This window comes from Eucyclogobius newberryi, unplaced genomic scaffold (genome assembly GCF_026437365.1).
Source record: "Eucyclogobius newberryi isolate DKJ021-1_F unplaced genomic scaffold, fEucNew1.0.hap1 SCAF_14, whole genome shotgun sequence".
NCBI classification, from domain to species: Eukaryota; Metazoa; Chordata; class Actinopteri; order Gobiiformes; family Gobiidae; genus Eucyclogobius; species Eucyclogobius newberryi.
The window spans coordinates 6610339-6636798 of record NW_027315768.1 but is presented as its reverse complement, the minus strand read 5'-3'; the positions used below and the strand labels follow the sequence as shown (position 1 = coordinate 6636798).

At 42.8% G+C, this 26460-nt stretch overlaps 1 protein-coding gene across 1 annotated transcript in view; it reads left to right on the top strand.

Annotated features, from left to right (window-relative positions):
- The window catches only part of LOC140359352 (neuroligin-4, X-linked-like), a 118488-nt gene that overhangs the window by 59334 nt on the left and 32694 nt on the right, over window positions 1-26460 (top strand). Inside the window, exons 4-5 of the mRNA XM_072444240.1 lie at window positions 5212-5397; window positions 16232-16682. Of these exons, the coding sequence (XP_072300341.1) occupies window positions 5212-5397; window positions 16232-16682 (637 nt within the window). The remainder of the gene's footprint in view (window positions 1-5211; window positions 5398-16231; window positions 16683-26460) is intronic.

Below are 26460 nucleotides of genomic sequence, written 5' to 3'. Positions count from 1 at the left end.
AATCTCAAATGTCTGGGGAGACGTGTGCCTGGTTTATCCACGGCTGGTCACATATCATCAATGACTCGTCATTCTTTACCACGACCACAATGGGGGAAGCATAGGGGCTCTTACTTGGATGGATGACACCTGCTTCCTCCATGTCTTTTAACAGTTTGCCAACATCTTGCCACTGGGAAGGTTGTATTTTGCGGTATGAGAGACGGAAGGGCTTTGGATCAATCAGCGAAATTTCTTGCTGCACGGTTTTTGTATGCCCAAAGTCAATTGGATATTGGGAAAATAATCTTTTTTTTTCACCACTAGTTGCCCGAGGCTTTCAATCTGCTCTTCATTCTCCACAGCAGCTTCACTTCAAGTGAGGTTACAGCTGTCCAGAATCACATGCACGACTTGGTTTTGACCCTGGCACATGTCCATTCTGACACCTTCCGAGCACTCCACATTGCTATTCCAATGCAACACATTCGTCAGAATCAGAAAAGCTTCAGCCAGGCGAGTATGTGTGGTTTAACCAGGACTGGTCGTGCAGAGAGGTTCATCACCCTGTCTGGAATAACACCCTTCTTCACATAGGCAAGCTCTCTGCCGACCACTAGGCCCTCTGGTAACTGGGGCCTAGTGCTTGCTATGCTTGACTTTCAATGAGCGCACTGTAAGTTTTCTTTCTCAGCCACCCTTTTACATGGCACATCACATTAGCTTCTTGGCCTGTAGGAACATACATTTTGCGACCAGTATATAATGCAGGGCCTATATGGTCATCATTGACACCAAGGTAGATGTCACCCACTGTACCATTCAGGGTGCTTCTCCTGTACAACCACCAGAAACTGCTTTCTGTATTCTGCTTCAAGAGGGAATTTTGGTGGCACGTATGACATTGGTACCCACTAGTAGCGGAACCGCATACCGGTACTCAGTAACAGGAAAAACAAATGCAGGAACACTCTCCAGGATTTTGAGACTATAGCGAGGAATAGAATGACCACCGGCCCCTTCCATAGGAATACTGGACTTTTGCAACTCCTGCTTGCAGAGTTCATGGTGTGAGCACCAGAAAACATTTGTGATGGTGGTCACTTGATAACCGGAATCAATGAGCGCCCTACAAGACATGCCAGTAAATTTTACATGGCCCTCATTAAGGGTCCCACAAGTGGGTTTTCCGACTCAGTCACCACAGCCTTTAGGAGTTTAAAACCTGACCACCTGTAACAAAACCACTATCAGACCTAGCAGCAGTAGGTGATCCAACACTTGTAGAGGGCTCATTTTCAGCAACATTGTCCTGCATTACCACGCTAGGTGCCCAGGTCTGCGACAACGATGGCACGGCTTAAGATAAGATAACCCAACACAAAGTAGGTACAGAAGTGAATAATAACAGAAAAACAGATATAAACTTATAAACACTCTTATAGAAAAGCTCTTGGAAAAAAAACTCTTAGAAAAAACCTCCTGTACTATATAATAATAATAACAATAGTGACACTTTTATTTACAGCTGTTATATGGAGAGAGAATATTAAAAACAGTATTGCACATAAATATGATAGTATTGAACATGATTATTGAGATGAATGACAGGGCTAATAGTGTTTGTTGTAAAGTCTGACAGTAGCAGGAAGGAAAGACCTGCAAAACCTCTCCTTCACACAGCGAGGGTGGATCAGTCTGTCACTGAAGCTGCTCTCCAGAGCAGAAAGAGTGTCCTGCAGGGGGTGAAATTCATGGTCCAGCATACGTGAGTTTAGCCAGGACCCTTCTGTCCCCCAGCTCCTGCACCAGTCCAGGACGTAGCAGGACTTCTTGATGACTTTGTCCAGCTTCTTCCTCTCCCTCTCTGTGATGCTGCTGCTCCAGCAGACAACACCGTACAGGAGGGCTGATGCCACCACAGTCTTCAGGAGTGGCCCTTTCACTCAAAAAGACCTAAGTCTCCTCAGGAAGTAGAGCCGACTCTGGTTCTTCCTGTACAGTGCGTCTATGTTATGAGTCCAGTCCAGTTTGTGGTTTAGATGAACACCCAGGTACTTGTATGAGTCCACTCTCTCGATGTCCCTTTCCTGGATGTTCACTGGGGAGGGGGCAGCAGAGTGGCCTCTGCGGAAGTCCACCACCTATCTTTCCCACGTTGATGAGGATGTGATTCCGCTGACACCAGTCCACAAAGTCCTGCGCCAGTCCTCTGTACTCCGCATCATTGTCGTCCGTGTAGTAGTAGTGGTCCAATGATGGCAGAGTCGTCAGAGAACTTCTGCAGGACACAGCTGTCCGTGTCTTGTCTGAAGTCTGCAGTGTAGAGGGTGAAGAGAAAGGGCGCGAGGACAGTGCCCTGGGGCGCCCCCACACTGCAGGTCCGGGTGTCAGACACACAGTCCCAGGCTCTCACAAACTGGGGTCGGTCTGTGAGGTAGTCCAGAATCCACTCTGCCAGGTCATACTCCACACCAGCCATCTCCAGCTAGTCCCTCAGGAGCAACGGCTGGACGGTGTTGAAGGCGCTGGAGAGATCAAAGAACAGAATCCTCACAGCGCAGCCAGGCTTCCCCAGATGAGAGAGAGAGAGAGGTGCAGCAGGGAGATGACGGCGTCCTCCAGTCCAATGCCAGGCCGGTATGCAAACTGCAGCGGGGGCATGGCTGAGCTCACGGTGGAACGAAGGTGGTCCAGGACCAGCCGCTCCAGTGTCTTTATCAGATGGGACGTGAGTGCCACCGGCCTGAAGCTGTTGAGGTCTTTGGCAGGCGGGGTCTTGGGCACTGGTACCACACAGGAGGTCTTCCAGACCTGTGTACCACCCTCAGCTTCAGGCTCATGTTGAAGACATGCTCCATAACTCCACACAGTTCATCTGCGCAGGACTTAAGGAGCCTGGGGCTGATGCCTTTAGGTCCTGCTGCCTTCCTCACCTGTGCTGCTGTGACAGTCAGTGGATGGCACGTTGGCAGGGGGACTGTGTGCCGGGGTGATGGGCGAGTACGGGTGGAGTGGTGAGCTGATGGGCCGGCGCAGAGGTGTGAAGAGGAACAGGTGTGGGCCATCGTCCAGCTGTGGAAGAGAGAGCATGCGGCTGTGCAGGTGGAGGGTTGGGTGATCGATCAAATCTCAGGAAGTGAGAATTTAGTTTGTTCACCCACTGTAGGTCCCCCTCCGTCTGGACAGGCAGGACTTTGTGCCCGAGATGGTTTTCAGGCTCCTCCACACTCCCTGAATGTTCTTCTGCTGCAGCTGATCCTCCATCTTCCTCTTGTAGCTAGCTTCCGCCTGCCTGATCTTCCTCCTCAGCTTCTTCTGCACAGTCCTCAGCTCCTCCTTGTCCCACGACCTGAAAGCTCTCTTCTTCTCCTTCAGCGGAGCCTTCAGTTCACAGTTAATCCACAGCTTGTTGTTTGGAAAACAACGCACCATCCGGGTGGGAACAGTGTTCTCAAAACAGAAGTTTATGTATGCATGTATGTCCATGATGCACTCTGTGATGGTGTTGATGTCCTCCCCTTGTGGGTCATAAATCTCAGTCCAGACAGTGGTGCTGAAGCAGTCTCTCAGAGCCTCCTCGCTCTCAGACGACCACCTCCTCACCACTCGGGGCACCACAGGCTGCCTGTGCACGATGGGTTCATACACAGGCCGTAGATGTACAAGATTGTGGTACAAGTTGGCCAGGGGAGGGAGGGGGGAAGAGGAATAAGCCTCCTTGGTGTTGGCAAAGAATAAGTCCAGTGTTTTATTGTCTCTGGTGGGGCAGGTAACATACTGGGTGTATGTTGGCAGAACAGATGAGGGAGAAGCATGGTTGAAGTCACCAGAGACTAGGAAGAGAGCCTATGGGTGCTGGGTCTGTAACCTGCTGGTGCAGGAGAGCAGTGCTTCACAAGCATTGTCAGCATTAGCAGAGGGGGCCACATACACAGCAATCACAATCACATGTGAGAACTCCCGGGGCAGATAATATGGCCTCATGCCAACAGCCAACAGTTTAATGTCTTTGTTACACGGCTGCTCCTTTACTGTACAATGATCCGGTTTGCACCACTTCTCGTTCACAAACACAGCCAGGTCCTCTCTTCTTACTGCACTCCCTCGTTCTATCAGCGCGCAGTAGATGAAATTGATCCAAAGCGATAATAAAGCGTGACGCTGCTGTCCCTGTACTTCCGCTGGGATCGCGTAAGACCCGCCAACTCCTCTGTCTTGTTCTGGAGCGATCTCACGTTTCCCATGACGATAGAACAGGTCTGAAGCATCTTTGCCCCGCTCGCCAGCTTCTGCACGTCTTACGAAGAACTTCAGTTGGGATTTTGTGTCTGTCCTGGGGGAAAACTACCGCTCTCCTGAGCGCCAACAGCTGTTCCCTTGCGTAAACAAGCTGGGGGCCAGCGCACATCGTAACGACAAAAACACTCAATAATCCAACAAAATAGAGTTGAATCAAAGCGGATCCAGCGCGTGTCTGCGAGCTCCGGCCTTACAAGTGAATGTACAAAAATATTTACAAAATTACAATAAATAGAGCACAAAAAGTTTGGAAAAGAGGGGGAGCGTTGCAACAAGCAGCCGGCTCTCTCCAGCGCTTTATGATGAATATAAACTAATTTAAAAAAACAAATAACAACTGTTTAAAGGTGCCATAACATGCTTTTTTCACGTTTCTTGGTCTATCCTAAGTGTATAATTGACGCATGACATATATGAAGCACAAATAGCAATGTAAGAAGGTTAAAAGCTCTGAAAAGTCGATTTTGCTAAGTGTAATAAAAACAGATACCAAAATGTAACAACCATCTGAGTTTCGTCAATATAATAGAAATGTCTCATAATGTGACAATGACATGAACTCGCATACCCTATGTTTGTGATTTAACTCCTTTTACTGTTCAGTTCTCTGTGTTCCACATTTTGCTAAGAAGCATTTCTGTCTCAGCTGGTGTTTTAAATATGTTTTTGTTCACCTTAGTATGTCACCAACAGAGTGAATGGAAAAACAAAGCCATGTAGATGCTCCGCATCTGCCGTTCACAGCTTGCGCATTTCAACAATGTCGGGCTCATCATCAACATTTGTAAATGACAAGCTTATTTTTGTCAATGATTAGTTAAAAAATAAAAAATTACAAATGTTTTGTATCCATGCCTTATTATAAAGTGTTACCAAAAAGTTTAGATCGTCATATTGCCTTGCCCTAACTGTAACTATGTCTCTCTGCAGGGTTTCTAAGCACTGGGGACCAGGCGGCCAAAGGGAACTATGGCCTGCTGGACCAGATCCAGGCCCTGCGTTGGGTCAAAGAGAACATCGCAGCGTTTGGAGGAGACCCCAATCGTGTGACCGTGTTCGGGTCAGGGGCCGGAGCGTCGTGTGTCAGCCTGCTCACGCTGTCGCACTACTCTGAGGGTCAGTGCTTGCATACACACAAGTGCACACAGTAAAGTTTAATGGAACTCAGCAGTCTTACCCTCCTGCCTTGCGTGTTTCATCCAAATTTGGTATTTTGGTTATTAAAAAATAGTCATATTAATCATAGTAAGATTTTTTTCTTAACTGTGACTATAATCAGTCATATCAATGTATCAATGTTGGTAACATTAATGTGAATATGAACTTTTTGTTTTTGTCTAGTCAATATAAAGTGTTTCATACAAAATGTGTATTTCAGTTTTCAAACCCAATAGTTGACCAAAAAAAATTGTCAACTATTACTATTATTTTTATTTTTTATTTTAAATTTCTGACGATTCTCATTTATTTTGCCCTTATTGTTGAGGCAATTTAAGGACAGTGCATTAAGCATTGGGATTTGGTGCGTGTAAATGAAGAAATGCCGTGCTTTTTGAATCTCTCAACTCTCTTTTAACCTTCTTCTATCCATGGCTTTCTCCCCCAATTATCTCTCTCCTTCTCCTCCTTTCTCCCTTTATCATGCCTCTCTCCCTATCCCCAATCTTCTCTCTGTCACTTTGTCATTTTCTTTCTGTCTTGTTCCTTTTCCTTTCTTTCTCTCCTATAATTTTCTCTCTATTTGAATCAATAAGTCAAGTCTCTCCTCTGATTTTGATTAGAATCTTTAATTGCTTAACTGGGTTCAATATGATGTTAATGTTAAAGGATGCCAATTGTAAAATGTCCGATGCCATTTGGTTACCGGTAATAACAATTTCCGAATGGCCCCAAACTCTCCAGTCGAACACAACACACAAACACAAGAACCACAAAAACAGGAAACAGATGAAAGGAAAACATAGGGAAAAAAAGGGTTCATGCTAAAACGTACACTGAACCCAAAACCTGATCACGTATATCATCAAAAAGGTGCAGGGAAGTCCTTTCCTAATGAAGGGCCCCTGAACGCTCACCGGCCCCTGCCCTCTACGTGTATTTTTTAATTTTCCCGCAAATCCAGTCTCCCACATTTGCAAATCCAGTCTCCCACATTGGCACTCCAATGAGTGGATGCAACAAATCAAATCAAATCAAATCAAATCAATTTATTTTTGTAAGGCCCAAAATCACAACAACAGTTGCCTCTGAGGGCCACAGGGAGAAATGAATCAACAATGTCTGTGGTGGCGATGAAGTCAGACAATGTCTGTGGTGGCGATGGAGTCAGACAATGTCTGTGGTGGCGATGAAGTCAGACAATGTCTGTGGTGGCGAGGGACGATGTCCCAGGGTCCTCTGTCCTTAGACTCTCCTTCTCGGCCAGGAAAAACTACAAAAAAAAACCTCTTTGGGAAAAAAGCGTAGAAACCTGGAGGAGTTCCAGTGAAGGAGAGATCCGACTCTCACAGACGGACAGACGGACACGAGGAGACTGGAGCTGGACCCACTCTTCAGGCAGATGAGGGACCGACTGAGGCGAACTGGACCCACTCTTCAGGCAGATGAGGGACCGTCGGAGTCGAGCAGGACCCACTCTTCAGGCAGATGAGGGACCGTCGGAGGCGAACTGGACCCACTCCTCAGGCAGATGAGGGACCGTGGGAGGCGAGCTGGACCCACTCTTCAGGTAGATGAGGCACCGTCGGAGGCGAGCTGGACCCACTCTTCAGGCAGATGAGGGACCGACTGAGGCGAACTGGAGCCACTCTTCAGGCAGATGAGGGACCGTCCACATGGGGCAGGGACCACTTCACCAGGAGAGGGACATCTGGGTCCACAGGTCCTCAGGAGTGAGAGAAAGAAAAAGAAGGCGGTGAACAGTTTGCAAGTGGAATTAAAAAATAAATATTGTTTGATAGCATAAGTAGTCAGAAGAAGAGGATAGTGCTCAAGCTGTCATACTTCCCCCAGCACAGTTACTCCTAGGGCAGCGTAGCTGAAGCTGTGGGTTTATCTTTCTGTTCCTAACTACTCTGACCATAAGCGATTTCGAAGAGGAACGTTTTAAGCCTGGACTTAAATGAAGAGACTGTGTCAGCATATTTAACATGGGTCGGGAGCTGATTCCATAACACAGGGGCTTGGTAGCTAAACGCTCTACCTCCTACAGTACTTTTAGAGACTCTTGGCACCACCAGAAGGCCGGCATTCTGAGAGCGAAGAGCTCTGTTTGGATGATATGGTTCTATAGCATCTTTGAGGTAGGATGGGGCCATGTCATTTATGGCTTTGTAGAACAAGACACAGCGTTTATGTACTAAAGCAGACAGCCAACATGGAGCACAAAGTCTGATTCAAAACCAAACAAGTCTATCAAAACAAAAATAAATTGATTTGATTTGATTTGAAGTCACATCACTATCATCAGTCTATTCAAATCAACAGACATGTATCACCATGTGACCACAATCCGGACTCACACACCCCATGCTGGTGGCTTCATCCCTCATCGCTGCTCAGTTCTCGGTGTTCTGCATACTCCCAAGAAGGACTTCTGCGGAAAGTGAACCATATCGCAATTTTCTCTTCCTGTATTCCTCACATATGTGGTGGAACTTTACTTGCTGCTGACGAACCTCATTTGGAATATCTGGGGCAAAGAAGATGCGCTTGCCTTTTTACTGGAGGTCTCCTTTAACTTTTGCAGCCTTCGTGACACGTTCCTTCACACGGTCGTTAAGAATCGTCATTATCAGGCCTCGTGGTCTTGGTTTGCCCAGGCAATGTGCTTTTTCCATTGTGATGAGGGGACTTCAACTCCAGAGCCAATTAGGCGCTCTGGGATGTTCTTCTCGAAAAAACTTTCATTATCTTCTCATTCCTCTCCGTCCTGAACCCCCATAAACCTGAGGTTGGATTAACATGATCTGGACTCCAGAACCAGGATTTTACTTTTCATATTCTATTTCTCTGTCTTGGGCATCATCAGCTGGGCTTGCTTGTGTTTTCCTTGTCGACTCATTTCTTGTTTGTCTTTTCTGGGATCATGTGGGTCAAACTATATTTTTGATGCTAGTTTCTGCAGCAGCGGGGGAGCACGTGTACACATCCGTCTCCCCAAATATTACTATTTTTAAAAGGATAATCTTTTTTCCTGACGAGGTTTAATTCCCATTTATATTGATTTCATACATTACAATGATGCCAGTTCATGCCCAATACCTCATACAGCAAATTTAAATTTTGTGCTCAGGCCCTATTGTATCTTGAGGGAAAGCACAAAAAATAAAGTAGTAAACAATGAGGAACATGCAAGTAAATGGTGTTGAAATGTATGCCATATTGGATCAAACCCGATAATTAAAAAGTCACACACCTACGTTTAACATTTCCTACAATAGTTTTCATCTAAAACCTCTCAAACTTGGTGAAAATGGACCCATAAAACCCATTTGCAAGAAATAGTTTAAATTAAATTTTATAATGTATTTATACATGGTAAAGCTTTCAACAAAATCACAATTTTGGGAAAAATGTAAAAATACTCGCTTTTAAAAACATTGTTGGATTTGAATGGACCCAATGACGCCTGCATGCAGAATTATGAGCTGGACATAATGACATTATAATTAAGGCCTTATCTTTTAATATGGCACCCCCTTAATTTTGTAGGGGAACCCCTGCCTGGTGCAGGAGACCTATTGTATCTCTAAAATTTTGAAGAAAAATGCAAAAATCAATGAGTAAATGAAAAATATGCAAGTAAATGGTGTCGAAAATTAGAGTGAAGTGAGCTCTAATTTTAAGTGAATACCCCGAGAAAAAATATTGAAAGACTGCTCAGTAGCACCACCTCAAATGTCGATTAACATGGCAACAATGGGAGCTCTGACGGGAAACATTTCAATGTAGACAAATGAACAAATGAAACTTGACATAAAAAATTGCTCATGTAAAACACACACACACATTTTGACCAAGCCCTAAACCCTACAAGAAGTCAGCCAAACCTGAGGATTAAAAAGTCACACATCATCATCTTTTGACATCTCCAACAATTTTCATTGAAAACCCTTCAAACTTGATCAATAGCATTGCCAAAAATGTGTAATTAAAGATTATCACTTACATTTTAAATAGAACATGGGGCGTGGCCATGGTGAATTTTCCACAACATTTTGGAAATAAAAAATAAGTCTCAGGGTGTGGCCATAACGAGCTCTTAATGAAGCAGCAATTTTAAAAGCAGAAAGATCCTTGTAAATTTGGCAAACATGATTTAGAAAGACCCAATGAGGCATTTGTATATTTTGATGAGCTGGACATATTGACATGTAAAATTTGACATTTATCTTTGAAAAGAAAATGGCAATAAACAGCTACGCCCTGCCAATGATCATTTACCATGCAGGAATAATCAGTTGGCCAAAGGAGGAGCTAATGACCACAGATGTTAAGACACGAAAGCTCCTAACCATGCATGGAGGGTTCCATCCCAAATCCAACACCCTGAGACTGTACACTAACCGTAAGGAAGGAGGCCGAGGACTAGTGAGCGTGAGAGCCACTATCCAGGACGAAAGGTCCAAGATCCATAAGTACATCAAGGACAAGGCTCCTACAGATGATGTGCTCAATGAATGTCTCAGACAATGGGGAACAGAGGATGATGAGGTGCTGGAGGGACCATCATGGTTCTCTGGGACTTCCAGATACAGACAGACAGAATGGTAATGGCTTCTGAGGATTTGCCTCACTCATAGGTATTTGGCCATAGCCACTTTCCTTGTTACTTCTTCGAGGTTGCCATTCGCCTGTGGGATTCCCAGGTACTTGTAACTGTCCTCAATGTCTGCTTTCGATCCTTCTGGGAGTGAGACCCCTCTGTGTGGACTACCTTCCCTCTCTTAGTCACCATCCGACCACACTTCTCTAGTACGAATTACATTCCGATGTCTGAGCTGTAGATCCTGGTGGTGTGGATCAGGGAGTCAATGTCCCGCTTGCTCTTAGCATACAGCTTAGTCACCATCCAAGGAGGTGTAACAAAAATAACTATGTGTAACACATAGCCCTCCGCGTGCCGGTGGCTCCTCCCGCTCTCCTGTTTTCAGACGCGGCGATAGGGTGACAACAACGAGACCTCGTCAAGTCAACACAGCATCCTACATTGTGTCATGCCGTTGTTGACGATAGATTGACAAGTGATCAGTGCTTTTTTAGGCGTTTTGGTTATACAATTGAACAAATATTTTTGTATCGCAAAAGCTGCTAATCAACAACACTTTTTTCGGACAAATTAATCACATTTGAGTGAAATTACGTCGCATTTTGCAATGCGATACCGCTTATGCTGAGCCCTGCAGTCTGGAAAAAAAGAAATGTTATTGAAATAATGATGCATGAATACTTTTGATCTACAATGATACCTTCTTAGCAGACAACTATATTTTACCAAAAAAAAAACATACCATCAGTGGATGCTGGAATGAGTAGCCCAACTTCTGCCAGTCGTCAGACATCACTGTATTGTACGCTGGAGCCACAGCCAGGGACAAACAGAGACTACAGTGCATTGTGCCCTCTGCTGAGAAGGTGATCGGCCGCGAACTTCCATCTCTGCAGGACCTGCACGTTTCCAGGGCTCTGGGACGTGCAGGTCGGATCACAGCCAACCCTTCTCACCCTGGACACGGACTATTTGAGCCACTCCTCTCAGGCAGGCGGCTACGGTCCATTCGGACCAGAACCTATTACTTAATTCGTTTTTTACAGTGGCCCTCAGAGGCAACCGTTGTTGTGATTTTGGGCGTTACAAAAATAAATTGAAACCTCCCGTCACAAGAACAGTTTCTTTCCCTCTTGCCCCTGTGTTGCACCAAATTCACCAGGACAAGTTCTTATGTCTGTAAATTTTGCTTATCGACAAATGGCAATAAAGCCTATTCTGATTCTGATTCTGACAATACAAAAATGGTTCGAGCTCAGAAGAGACAGAAATCTGCCGAGACGAGGGATGATGGGTTCTGCCACACTCATAAACAAACGCATGTGTAGCAGCGGGGCTGTTGCTCTGCTAAAAGGTCGCTTGAGTTCTCAAATCGGCAAAAAATCCTCTGGGATTATATCAACAACCTTCAGGCTTAATTTGAGAAGATTTGATTGATTTCTATGAATGGTCCTTTTGTGATTTTTAAGACATCGGCCGCTACGCACAGTGGATTAATTAAGGGCAGTGTCGCGGCTTTTAATTGAGTCAGGATAAGGGCCTATCGGCCCACTACGCTAAATAGGGCTGAGGGAAACACACACACACATATATATATATATATATATATATATATATATATATATATATATATATATATATATATATATATATACACACAACTCTCAAAACCTTTCACTGAGAAAACTGCCTCTAAAGATTCTCACCTGAGTGAGCCCAGAGTCACAGGGGGGGCTCATTTGCATCTCATTGAAATAAGCCCTCCCCCACATGGAGATTGTCAACCGGAGGCAGAACAGCTGAATTGCGTAGTAGCTGAAATTCCACAGGTTCTGCTTCACAGCGACTTTTTGCAAGTACCACACCTGGTCTCTTGGCATCAAAGCTGTAAGCAAATAACAGGACATTTAAAAATGGCAAACAATTTCACATAAAACACTCATTAACTAATTTTTGTTTTAACACAGTGTGAGAGTTTCAATATAAATGACCTGCTTCTGCATCCCTTCACAGGAGACACCAAAAAGGCCACATTTTGCGTGAACGTGGCTGTGGCTGTGCGCGCTTCTTCCTCAACCGTGGTCTCGCTCCATTTTCATCATAGTGTTTAATTATGTCAGTCAGGGTGTCTTTGCCAATTCTGAAAAGGGGGGAAAAAAAAGGATTAGGGTTAACAGTAATATGGGAATAACACGCTTCACAGATAACATGTTGTTACAGAGGAAAAGGACAGATAACTTATAGGAAGTTTAAAAAACACTCTTAATAGAAGAACTCTTATAAACAAAATCTCCTATAGACAGAACCTCTCATTTCTCAATAAGGAATGGAGGGGGAAATAAAGATAAAAATAAAAACAGCTAGCGTAAGACAAAATAATACTAATAATTACATCAGTTATATGCACATGAATGTGACATTATTGCGTGTGATGAAGACATTTATGTCTATTCATACAGGAACAGTCTATAATTGCTATTCTGCATTTGCACTTTATTGTACATTTAATAAAGTGTATTTAAGTAAATTATGTGTAATAAATAGTACCTGCTGTGCAAAGTCGAAGCTGTAATGCAATGGACTTCTGCATAGTTTTTGATAAAATCCAGCTGTGAGCGCCTGAAATTCTGAAAAGGGAAACAAAAGTTTGGAATTTAACAAGCTAAACCAGCTAACGCGGGCTACAGTAAAAAACACACAAAGATACAGACATTATACCGTCCCAAAACAGCTAGTTTCAAGAGACTACGTGATGTTAATTATTCAGAAAGTGGTCACATTAAATTCAAGCCCGTATTTATAATGTAGAGTGCACTGAAGCAGCGTGTTAGCATAGCCTTGCTCCGTCTCTGTTCTGGTGCTGAGGCAAAAGTGACGTCACGAAACCACCTTAAAACACAGCGTTAAAGCAATACTTTAGAGTAAAAGTACCTCAGTTCCGTTGCAATGTAGTCCAGGGAATCATAAGCTCTGGAGAAAGTCTGGAGAAATGAATAATGTCTCAGAGGAGAACACGTAGCTGTAGCCATGTGGTTCGCAGCTGATTGGTGGAAAAAGATCAACATTGGGCTGCAGGAAAAAGGTAACGCCCCCCTCGCGAAGCACGAAAACTACCCATTTTTAACGGCTTAATGTGTACTTAAGGTAATGAATACTGTTATCTGAAGCACGGAGGGACTCCTTTATAACTTCAACTTTCACATAATGCAAAAGAACGAAAATCACAAATTTGGGGGAAAAAAGCTAAAATCCTGTTTTTCTCAGTTTGGTTGGGGCCGACTTGTAACGGCTTTTACGGTGCTCCGTCACATATATATATATATATATATATATATATATATATATATATATATATATATATATATATATATATATATATATATATATATATATATATATATATATATATATATATATATATATACACACATATACACATACATACATACATACATACATACATACATACATACAAGGGCAAGCAAAGTTTTTTAAGAAAAGCATAAACCAAAAAAAGTAGTAGTTTATATTGTGTAACGTTCAAGCATTTGGAGCACTCTGATTGTATACATCATTAAATAGTAACATTTACAGTGGGTACGGAAAGTATTCAGACTCCTTTAATTTTTTCACTCTTTGTTTGATTTTATTTCTCATGTACACTCATCACCCCATCTTGAGGTTGTTCCGAAGCCACTCCTTTGTTATTTTATCTGCGTGCTTAGGATCATTGTCTTGTTGTTCACTCTGGAAGAGGTTTTCTTCCAGGATATCGCTGTACTTAGCCGCATTCATCTCCCCTTCAATTGCAACCAATCGTCCTGTCCCTGTAGCTGAAAAACACCCCCAGAGCATGATGCTGCCGCCACCATGTTTCACTGTTGGGATTGTATTGGGCAGGTGATGAGCAGGGCCTGGTTTTATCCAGACATACCTCTTAGAATTAATGCCAACAAGTTCAATATTGGTCTCATCAGACCAGAGAATCCTATTTCTCATAGTCTGGGAGTCCTTCATGTGTTTTTTGGCAAAGTAATCATATGTAATCATAATCATATGTCTTGCACTGAGGAGAGGCTTCCTTCTGGCCACTCTTCCAAAAAGCTCCGTCTGGTGGAGGGCTGCAGAGATAGCTGACTTTGTGGAACCTTCTCCCATCTCCCTACTGCATCTCTGGAGCTCAGCCACAGTGAGCTTTGGGTTTTCCTTTACCACTTTCACCGAAGGCTCTTCTCCCGCGATAGCTCAGTTTGGCTGGGCGGCAAGGTCAAGGAGTTGTGAACATCACAAACTTCTTCTATTTAAGGATTATGGAGGCCATTGTGCTCTTGGGAACCTTGAGTGCTGCAGAAATTATTTTTTAACCTTGGCCAGCTCTGTGCCTTGCCACAATTCTGTCTCTGAGCTCCTTGGACAGTTTCTTCGACCTCATGATTCTCATTTGCTCTGACATGCACTCTGAGCTGCAAGGTCTTATATAGACAGGTGTGTGCCTTTCCTAATCAAGTCCAATTAGTTTAATTAAACACAGCTCAATGAAGGAATAAAACCATCTCAAGGAGGATCCGAAGAAATGGACAGCATGTGAGTTATATGAGTGTCACAGCAAAGGGGCTGAATGCTTATGACCATGTGATATTTCAGTTTTTCTTTTTTATATAGATTAGCAAAAACTTTTTTTGATTTTAGCAAATGGCCAGATCACGTCGATCTTTTGGGAAGTACATGTCCTACAGCCATCATAAATAAATAGATGACACAAACTGAACCAACAGTCAAGTACTCGACCCAAAGTATAATATAAATGTGAAAATGAACTTGAAGCCTACCATTTTCAAGTTCAAGTTCATTCATACAGATTTCGGACAAAATTAGACTTTTTGTAAGACTAGATGTGACATAATTACATATTTTTATTTCTTTGTTTGATATGTACTACTTTTTTTTTTATTAGCTTTTTGCTCTATGGCTTTTTGGTCCTATGTTCCGTTTGTATGTTTATTTAAAAAAAATAAAGAAAAGCAAAAAAAGGAAAGGAAAATTACTCTTGGTTCATGTAAACATATGATACATTTATCTCAGGACAGGGGGTGCTGGTGTTACGGGCCCCAAGCTTTGGTACTGCCGTAGCAGGAATTGTGCAATCTGAAAATATAGTAAAAAGCAAAAGCAATTACGAACCGAAGCGTTGCTTTTCATGTCCAGATTGCATTTTTAATTGTTCTCAAACAATAATATTACAGTGTACAATTAAAGTGCATTTGCCCACAAATACATTTCCACATCTATACTTTTCCTGCTAAAGTGACAAACTATTCCATTTAGTCACACTTCAAATAAAAACACAAAGACCACTGCTTTAGCGCAATGTGCAACCGGCTTATAACATGGACATTAAACACAAAAAATGTACATCTCAAACTGTCAAAAGTGAATCTACATTACCTCAAATATACAGATCTCAAATGTCAATTGTCTCATAAATTCCCTAAATAAATGCTTAAACACACACACAAATTAAATACTGTGCATAGAAATGCTTATAAAGCGGAATCAAAACCTCAGTTCTCGCAATGTTTCGGCTATGAAATATTGCGTGATTTCGGCCGCGGGTAACTTTACTGCTAATCTGAAAGCTAACTTGAAAAATACAAGCCGAAAAGTACCATTAAACATCGAAACAGTACTAACTACTGACGAAACATTAAGTATTGACCTTATAGTGTAATGTGTTGGCAATTTTACCGTGTACTGACCTGAAAATATAGTATAAAGCAAAAGCAATGACGAACAGAAGCGTTGCTTTTCATGTCCAGATCGCGCTTGACGGAAACAGGAAGTTCCACCACCAAAACCAACCTTCCGCACAAAAATTCCGCCTTACTTTTACAATTTACAAACAAATCCGGAAAGTTAATAATGACACATACTATGTCTAAGTTAATGTCTTAGTATTACTTCACCAAAATAATATATACATTTAATTACTGTGAAATACCAAATAATAATATAACTAAAAACAATGTGGTGACATAGTTTAGGTGCACCACACGGGGACATTGCTAAATTCCTATGAACATTGTTTTCATTGTCACCCTTCGAGGCAACTTCTGTTGTGATTTTGGGCGTTAAAAAATTAAATTTAATTTAATGTAAGAATGCTTCTCTCTTGTGTTCCAGACCTGTTCCAGCGTGCCATCATCCAGAGTGGCAGCGCACTGGCCAGCTGGGCAGTCAACTACCAGCCGTACAAGTACACCCAGCAGCTAGGCGAGAAAGTAGGCTGCGTGGTGGACGACAGCTCGGCCCTGGTGGACTGCCTCAGGGGCCGAAGCTACCGTGAGCTGGTGGAGCAGAACATCATCCCGGCCAAATACCACACCGCGTTTGCCCCGGTGATTGACGGAGACGTGATCCCAGACGACCCACAGATTCTCATGGAGCAGGGTGAATTCCTCAACTACGACGTGATGCTGGGGGTCAACCAGGGCGAGGGCGTCAAGTTTGTGGAGGGGATAGTGGACTCTGAAGATGGGGTGTCGTCGGAGGATTTCGATTTTAGCGTGTCAGACTTTGTGGACAGTCTGTACGGGTATCCAGAAGGCAGGGATACACTGAGGGAGAGCATCAGGTAAGGAGATAAATATTGGTGTCTATTGACTACTATTTAGGCCTTAAGTAAGGGTGGAACGGGTACAAAATGAAATAAAAAAAGCTACAACTTAAAATAATATATATCTCTAAGTAGTGACAAATAAATTCAGACTAAAGGGTGAAACATACACAAGGGTTGCAACCATTAATATACTAATTATGACAACAACAAAAAACATTATCGTATTTGATAATGGTTCCAGACACTGTTCCAGACACTAAAACACATACAAAAAGATATTTTAACAAAGACAGCGCCATTATGTTTTCTTTATAGGAGTTTATGTGCCAAACTTTTCCTTGCACATCATCATCCATCAATAAATTAATGATATATGCAATTGATTAATTAAAATTGCACAATGAATTAATTAAATGTGAAAGTAATTAATTTAAAGTACAATTAATTAATTTAATGGTCAATTAATTAATTTAATGCGTCAATAACCTCTCTTAAAAGCTTGCAGTTTGTGCAAAATGCTGTGGCCCAGCTGCTCACCAACACATTACTCCAGTCTTGGCATCACTGCACTGGCTTCCATTTAGAATCCAGAGAATCCAATTTAAAATGTTTCTCATGGTTTTTAGGTTTCTTATTGGTCTGGCTCTCTGTTATTTGCGGGAGTTATTGTCCCACCATGTTCCTCAGCTCCTTCTTGATATGCCCGGGTCAAAGCTAAAAAGCAGCTTTCTCTGTGGCGGGGCCCAGGCTCTGGAACAGCCTGCCTCTGCATGTTAGATCTGCTGAGGCACTAGAGCAATTTAAATCCTTGTTAAAAATGCACCGGTTCTCTCTGGTCATTATTTTATTAACTTTTTGTGTAAAAGTTGCTAATGTATTTTATTGCACTTACCTGTACAGCACAAAAAACGTTGCGCTTTTAAAGTTTTAATAGTGCTTTAGAAATAAACTTTGACATTGACTTTGACAATAAACAATTTAAAGTAACTTAAATTTCAATAACAAAATTTAACATAAAAAAGTTCTATTTAGTTCAAGGGTGTTTAAACTATTGGCCGGGGGCAAAATGTACCCAAATTTTTGTTGGCCCTCAGTTGGCCCAAAAAACAAAAAGTAGTTATTTTTAGTGTAAAATTTGAAAAAATTTAAACATGTTTGATGTTAAACCAACCTAATATTAATGTTGTAAACTATGTAAAATGCAACATTTCGAATGATTCACTTCACTTTAGATTGTCTGCTGCCCTCTTCTCCGTATAAGTTTCAAAATGCGGCCCTCTGTGAAAAAAGTTTGGACACCCCTGATTTAATTAATTCATGATTTCATGAAGCTGGTGCATCCATGAAAAGACTGACTCACTTGTCAACTCAGAGGGCAGGACTTAGGTTGCCTTGGTCAAGTCCATTTCTCTACAGAGGGGCTACTGCGGTTACTGTGATGTTGCTCAAATTAGCAGGAAAACTGTGTGAATGTATTACTGTTTTGAGTGTTGGTCGACAGCCTAAAGCCCTGTGGAAAGTGCCCAGCAAAGCCTGTTTCTTCTCGGTGTCAAAGCATCACAAACCTGCCCAGAGCAGCAGGTACAACAGAGGCAGAGTGCGGAGCCAAGGAGCGGTGTAGGCTCCGGGTGTGAAGTGGGGCTAATATCTCAAGCTGAACCTGCTGGCCACTGATGCCTTGTCCCTGACAAGAGATGCTGAGCAACATATAAAGATAAGATAAGATATTTCTTTATTGTCCCACATGGGGAAATTTCATTGGTGCAACGCAGGTAGATACAGAGGTAGATACAGAAGAACAGATCACTTATAGGAAGTCTGAAAAACACTTTCAGTAGAAGATCTCCTATAAATAAATAAAAACTCCCATAGACAAATAAATAAACAAATAAATAAATAAATACCATTGCATGTGATCCCGACAGTAATTGCACATGAATATGTGTCACAACAGCACATAGACTGCACATGAATTTCACATGAATTGCACATGAATTTCACATGAATTCCAACAGCAATTGCACATACGACAGAATTGCACATCAGTATTAGGTTAGGTCAGTATTGCGACGGGATAACGTGACAATCTCCGGGTAAGACGACTGTTCTCCGCAGTTTCATGAGTTCCTCCTTTGTGGAAACGCGGTACGGCGCCGGGCGGGGGGCGGGGCCGGAGCCGGGGGGCGGGGCCGGAGCCGGGGGGACTCAGAGCCAAAGGCACCTTGCACCTCATCTCCATGGGTTTTGTGTGGTTATTTAGTTACATCTACATGTTTACGAGGAAATTGACTTGTGCATCAAGGATGCTCCTGTCTTCAGCGAGGGCGAGGAGGAGGTGGACAAGAATCTGGGTTTAGTCCTGGTTTAGAGACAAGTCCACTGCTGGAGTCATTGCTTTCTTTTATTGTTGTTTGCACTGACTGACTCTGGCTTCCTCTGACTTCTGAAATTAAGTGGGAAGGCAATGTCAAAAACAGTCTCCAGTGCCTTGTTAATTTCAGGACAGTCCCAAAACATGTGTTAGTGGTTTTCCTCCTGGCTGCCACAGTTTCTGCAACAATTAGCATTTCCTTGTGATGATAGGCACTTCGGCATGGTTTTATGAGAAAACTCACCAACACATTTTTCCTGCTAGATTCCCTCCAAACATGTGATTTTGTAGTCCTTTGTAGTTCTCTTGGGCATAATTGCGGTGTACAGTGAAGAAAGTTTTTGAACACCCTGCAATTTTACATTATTTTACAGTCTGAAAATGTCATTGTATGTGTGTTGAGCGACAGAATCTAAAAAAAAAGAAAAAGAAGAAAAATTTGCATGATTTGTAATTTATTTGTATGTATGTTATTGCTGCAAATAAGTATTTGAACACTTGCCAATCAGCAATAATTATGGCTCTCAAAGACTTGTTAGTCTGCCTTCAAAAGGTCCACCTCTACTCCTGTGCTGTTTAGCCGGTTTAACTCCCCTCTCACATCAACGACTCTGCAGACACGTTGTCTTTTAGCAGGTTTAATGATATTCGAAAAGGTAAAACTGAAAATAGACATATTTAAAATCAAAACATGTCCATTACAATACATATAAATAATAAACAAATCCACATATATGTATACAAAGCAGACTAGATGACGCAATATTGATGGCTACGTGGTTAGCGTGTAATTAACATATTGCAGAGATGGAACAGTCAAATTCAATACTGAACACTGGCTTATAGAAAATAACATAAATGCAGCTGTTGTGCACGCGTACAACATTACATACCGGCAATGCAACCTCAAAATAAAGAAATCTGCGATCTCCAAAAGCAGCCAAAGCTGCGTGCGGCCGTGCCTGGTGCCTTTATGGCTCGCTGTTACTTCTGGTTAAATAAAGTCTTGTTTTAAACATGTGCTCTACCTGCGACATTTAAAAGTATCCACTAGATGGCGGCATAAGAAAACAAATGCAATGAAATTAAAGCATAGATCAAATTATGCACTTTTAAACTAAAAACACAACATTAATGCATAACAGAACAACTCCACTTATTAATCTAAATTAGGGATCTTCTCAAAATGGGTTGAAGCTGAAAAGACGTAATTTTTTTCGTCTCTCTCTGGACCCCCTCCCCCCCTCAAAAGACGAAAGACTGGCTTCACATAAAATGTTAACGCGTTGATAAAACAATAGTAGCTTGATAGACCCTGCTCACCTCTAGTGAACATCTCTGAACATCCTTTGGTATGTTTATCAGTAGAAGTTATGAATTCTCCAAATAATGTCATCTGTTGCGCATGTTTGTTTACTCGATCCACATGGTCCACGGCGCGCCGTGGCCACCACGGGGAGCTGGGTGGGTGCTCCCTCGCGCTGGCCACGGAGCGGGGCGGGTGCTCCCTCGCACAGGCCACTGCGCGCCGTGATCACTATGCACCGTGCGCACAGGTCGCGCATGGGCCACTGCGCGCCGTGATCACAACGCACCGTGCGTACGGGCCGCGGTGCTGAGAAAGTTTTTTAGTACCCTTAGTACCTAACATGGGCAAGACCAAAAAAAAATTGTAGACCTCCACAAGGCTGGAAAGGGCTACAGGACATTTGGCAACCAGCTTGGTGAAAAAGATCAACTGTAAGAGCAATTATTAGAAAATGGCTGTCAATGTCCCTTTGACTGGGGCTCCATGCAAGATCTCACCTCGTGGGGTATCAATGATGATAAGAAAGGTGAGGAATCAGCGTAGAACTACACAGGAGGAGCTGGTCAATGATCTGAAGAGAGCTGGGACAACAGTTTAAAAAGTTACTGTCGGTAATACACTAGGCCGTCATGGTTTAAAATCATGCATTGCACAGAAGGTTCCCCTGCTTATGTCAGCACATGTCCAGGCCCATCTGAAGGTTGCCAATGACCATCTGGATTATCCAGAGGAGTCATGGTAGAAAGTCATGGTAGAAAGTCATGTGGTCAGATGAGACCAAAATAGAACATTTTGGTATAAATTCCATCCGCCGTGTTTGGAGGAAGGAGAAGGATGAGTACCATCCCAAGTAAACCATCCCTACTGTGAAGCATGGGGATGGAAACATCATGCTTTGGGGGTACTTTTCTGCACAGGGGACAGTATGACTGCACTGTATTATGGAGAGAATGACTAGGGCCTTGTATTGTGCGATTTTGGGTTACAACCTCATTTTCTCAGTCAGAGTATTGAGGATATGTCATGGCTGGGTCTTCCAACATGACAATGACCTGAAGCACATAGCCAGGATTACCAAAGAGTGGCTCCATAAGGATCATATCAAGTCTCTGGAGTGGCCTAGCCAGTCTCCAGACCTAAATCTAATGCAAAATCTTTGGAGGGAGCTGAAACTCTGTGTTGCTGAAAACATTTGACCTCTGTAATTGGAAACAATGACTTCTATACCAAATATTAACACTGATAGTTTCAGGTGTTCAAATACCTATTTGTGATTTACAGATTATATTTTTTTTACAGTGGAAATGCACCTACAGAGAACATTCGAGTGAGAGAACTTTGGAAATTACAGGGTGTTCAAATACTTACTTTTGTCACTGTATAGATGATATTTCCCATTATAAATAACAATAATAATAATAAATATAGCCGCAAGCGGCAATGATCGGCCCTCGCCACGCCGCCGCAAGAGGAGGGGGCGCTAACGCGCCCCAATTGTCCTTTTATTACGCCTACTGCTGAATCTGTGACGCTGCCACATCTTTTCCCCTTTGTTTTACCATCAAAAAGCAATTTTATTTTGAATTCTTGGCAAAATGTGCGGCTTTGCCGCACAGACACCGTGACTCTTAAAATAAAAATGTGGATAACTTTTGATGGTCCACCCCTGAAGATGAGTCTCACCAAATTTCAGGTTAATATGTCTAACGCCCTAAGAGGAGTTTGTGAAAGTCTAAAGTGTAAACATGTTCTGGCGATTTCCCCATTGGAATAACATGGAAGGTTTCGGTCATTGTTACGGCAAAGCCATAACAATTATGACATGGGTCTCATTGACTTTTTTGATGGGGCCAAAATTGAGTTGTGTGTCAAATTTCATATAATTTCGCAAAACTAAATATTTAACCTCCATATAAAATCTGTAGGGGGCGCTGTGGCTCCAAATTAATTTATTTCACTTCAAGTAGGTTTAGGGCAAAGAGTTTAACAACTGATTCTAATTTGACGCAATTCGGACTTTATCTGCGCAAACGGCAGAAATGTTAAATTTGGGAGATTTCTGAAATTTTTGCTACAGTTTGCGGCTTCGCCGCACAGAGACCGCGAGAGGTATCAATGTAATTTGAATAACTTTTGATGTCCCACTCCTCAGTAGCATTTTCACCAAATTTCAGCTTTTTAGGGCCAACGCCCTGGGAGGAGTTCGTAAAAGTACGACGTTTGGAAAAACTCCGAAGTCATGTTTAGCCATTTTTGAAGCAATATGGCCAACATTTGGTTGGGCGGACGGCGTTGCCGTAATAACATTTTTTACTTCTCTTGTCACCATCTACCTCTGCGCCAAATTTCATGATTCTACGATCAGATTTTTTTTGGGTCATTTCCCATCTCTCAATGCATTTTTGGTACATTTGGGGGCGCTGACGCGCCAATTTTTTTTTTATTTTAGAAAAGGGAAATAGCCAGAATGTAGAGAGGCACGATTTTTAGAGGTGTGCAAATTTTTGTGACATTTCGTCAATGTTCACTGGGTGAAAAATAGGGGGGTTGGTCCCGAGAAGAAAGAAGAAGAAAGAACAATATTCCGATGCGAAAACAATGTTTCCCATTTTTCAAATATCATAAACTATACATTTTCGGAAAGCGCTCGCGCTTTCCTACTTCATGGTGTGGGTCCCTGGTCACTGACGGGTACTTTCGTTAATTTTGAGTGGGCTCCGCCCACTTTGTGTTTTTGGCCATCTATACAGTAATAATGTTCAATTTTTGCATTACATGCTTATATGCACGGAACATGCAAGAGATGGGGAACGTATTCGTGAGCTACTTAGCGCAAATGAGTGCTTCGCGGTCGTCATCTCAATGTAAAGTGCTCGTTTAGTGCGCACTTTTGCACGGGCTTTGCCCGTTTACAACGGTAATGTTCCATTTTCCTACTACTAATTAGGATGCACGGGGCGTGCATGAGTGAAGGAGTGCGTTAGTGAGTGTTTGGAAGTGGGCGAGCGCTTCGTGCTCGATTTCGTGCGCACTACGTGCGCACTTTCGCAGCCGTGCTTTGCACGGCCTTACGAGATTAATAGGCCTCTCGCCAGCTTGTGGCGCTCGGGCCTAATAATAATAATAATGATTAAAGCCACACGCTGCGATAAAGGCCCTCGCCCCCCTTGCGACCGCGGCGTACGAGCCACCGCGAAGAGCACGCCTCTAATCCCCCCGCCTACATCACCTCTTCCTCACAAACAGTACAAACGTTTACACTATTTCATGGAACATTTTCACGGCCGCGTGTGTATATATAAATAATATTTATATATATATACATACCATATATTTGGCCAAAGTCACATATCAAAGTGCAAATCCCATACAATTATATTATTACCAGAGCAGTAAATACACAAGTTAAAATAATACATAAGCTCCTCCCACCGGAGGCTACCACTAGCAACTCTAGCTCTGGTGGCAAAACAAATAACTTAACTCACAGAGTCCCTCTTGACTATTCAAGCTAGTAGCACCAAATTAAAATAACGTGGGCTTTGGTTACACAAAATACAACATTTGTGCTTTAATACAACGTAAAACGTACCTTGTGCCTCTGCAGAGGGGTAATACAAAAAAAACATGTTGATTTAGCTCTGTGATAACTTTAACTGTTTCTGTGTTTTTAGGAAGAGAAGCCATTTGAGTACTGCAATTTTACATGATAACGTTCAGTATACAATTATATCATTAGAGTATATATATTGCATCGATGTATCGATTGTGCAATTGCTGTTGGAATTCATGTGCAATTACTGTGAAATTCATGTGCAATCTATGTGCTGTCGTGACACATATTCATTTGCAATTACTGTCGGGATCACATGCAATGGTATTTATTTATTTATTTATTTATTTGTCTATGGGAGTTTTTATTTATTTATAGGAGATCTTCTACTGAAAGTGTTTTTCATACTTCCTATAAGTGATCTGTTCTTCTGTATCTACCTTTGTATCTACTTGCGTTGCACCAATGAAATTTCCCCATGTGGGACAATAAAGGAATATCTTATCTTATCTTATATAAAACACAAGATAATCTTACCTGTTGTTGACAGAGATCCCAAACTACCTACTCATCAACGGTGAATCTAAAGTATGAAGCCTAAAGAATAAAACCTAAAGAATAAAGCCTAAAGAATAAAGTCTATTGATGACTGCGTAGTTTGCGATTCAAATAGTAGTTTGTCCTGACAAATTGCAAGATTGTGCTGAACGCAGACCTGGGCAGGGATAAAGAGAGAAAGCCTCAGTGACCCGCGACTTTTCATTGATGTTCTGTGTGCTGAAGACCTTCTACGACTCTGTGGTGGCATCAGCCCTCCTGTACGGTGTGGCCTGCTGGAGCAGCAGCATCACAGAGAGGGAGAGGAGGAGGCTGGACAAAGTCATCAAGAAGTCCAGTTCCGTCCTGGGCTGCGCTCTGGACTCGGTGCAGGAGGTGGGAGACAGAAGGGTCCTGGCTAGATTCACATCTATGCTTGACCATGAGTGCCACCCCCTGCAGGACACTCTGTCCGCTCTGGAGAGCAGCTTCAGTGAGAGACTGATCCACCCTCGCTGTGTGAAAGAAAGGTTTCGCAGGTCTTTCCTTCCTGCTGCTGTCAGACTTTATAACAAACACTGTTAGTCCTGAACACTCGCAATACTGTCCTAACCATGTGCAATTCCGTCATATGTGCAATTACTGTCGTGATTCATGTGCAATTACTGTGAAATTCATGTGCAATCCTTGTGCCGTTTTTTGTGGTGCCGTCGTGACACATATTCATGTGCAATTACTGTTGTGTATTTATTTATTTATTTTTATCATTTTTATTTATTATCTTTATTATTTTTTCCCCTCCATCCCTTGTTGGGTAATGGCAGGTTTTGTCTATGGGAGTTTTTGTTTATAGGAAATCTTCTACTGAGAGTGTTTTTCAAACTTCATATAAGTGATCTGTTCTTTTCTTCTGTATCTACCTCTGTATCTACCTGCGTTGCATCAATGAAATCTCCCCATGTGGGACAATAAAGGAATATCTTATCTTATCTTAGAACAAACAAACTGCCAAAAAAAATAAAAAAATAACTCATGCCAAAAACATGCAAAGAGCCCACACAGACTGGTCCAAAAGGCCGTGGCTACAGAGCGGTTAAATAGCCCAGCAGTTTCAGGAGCCGCGGCACGGCCATATAGCCTCATGGCTAACCCTAACCCTGACCTTAACACTAACCCTAACCCGGTGCGGTCTATCCCGGCGCGGTCAAATAGCCCAGCAGTTTCAGGAGCCGAGGCACAAAATAGCCTAGCAGTTTCAGCCGCACGCCGCGGCTCTGTAGACACTCCCGGTCCAAAAAGGGATTAGGGGGACTTCCAGAATGATGGCTGCTTAGTCCGGAGGTGTCTGTCTAGCTCCGGTCATATCCGTGGAAATAATCCATCTGATAAACAAGAAGAAAAAAAACAGGCTAGAAACGCTTTACCCCGCTTACTCCACACCAGCATCAGTCCCTGCGCACTCAGGGACGGGCTCTAGCTCATGCGACGCATTTGCACCAGCCACTGCGCGCCCAGGCTACGGCTGACGCTCCACTGCTACTCCAGTCACATTGCGCGCTCCCTCTAACTCCAGATCAGATTAATCTGTGGCGTAGACCCGAAGAAGGATAGACCTGCTGATTATTGTGGCTTTATGGGAGATTACTGACAATATTATAAGACAGTGGATTCAAAGATGGACACGGCCCTGGAAGAAATGCATGATTTGAAATCCAAGAATGGAGATCTGGACACCCGAGCCACAGCGGCTGAGGAGGAAGGAGGTCTAAGTCACCTCGGAGACACTTTGAGTTATTCACAGATTCTGAAAGTGTGAATTCAAAGCTATCCAATGATGTCTCACTCATGCACATCTGATCATATTTGAATTGTGGTCATTTGAATGTAAACAACTCTCAAACCCATTCACTGAGAAAACGGTCTCTAAAGATCCTCACCTTAGTGAGCCCAGAGTCACAGGGGGGCTCATTGAGATAAGCCCTCCCCCCTGTCACACTGGCAGCACCATCCCCTACAGCTGTCA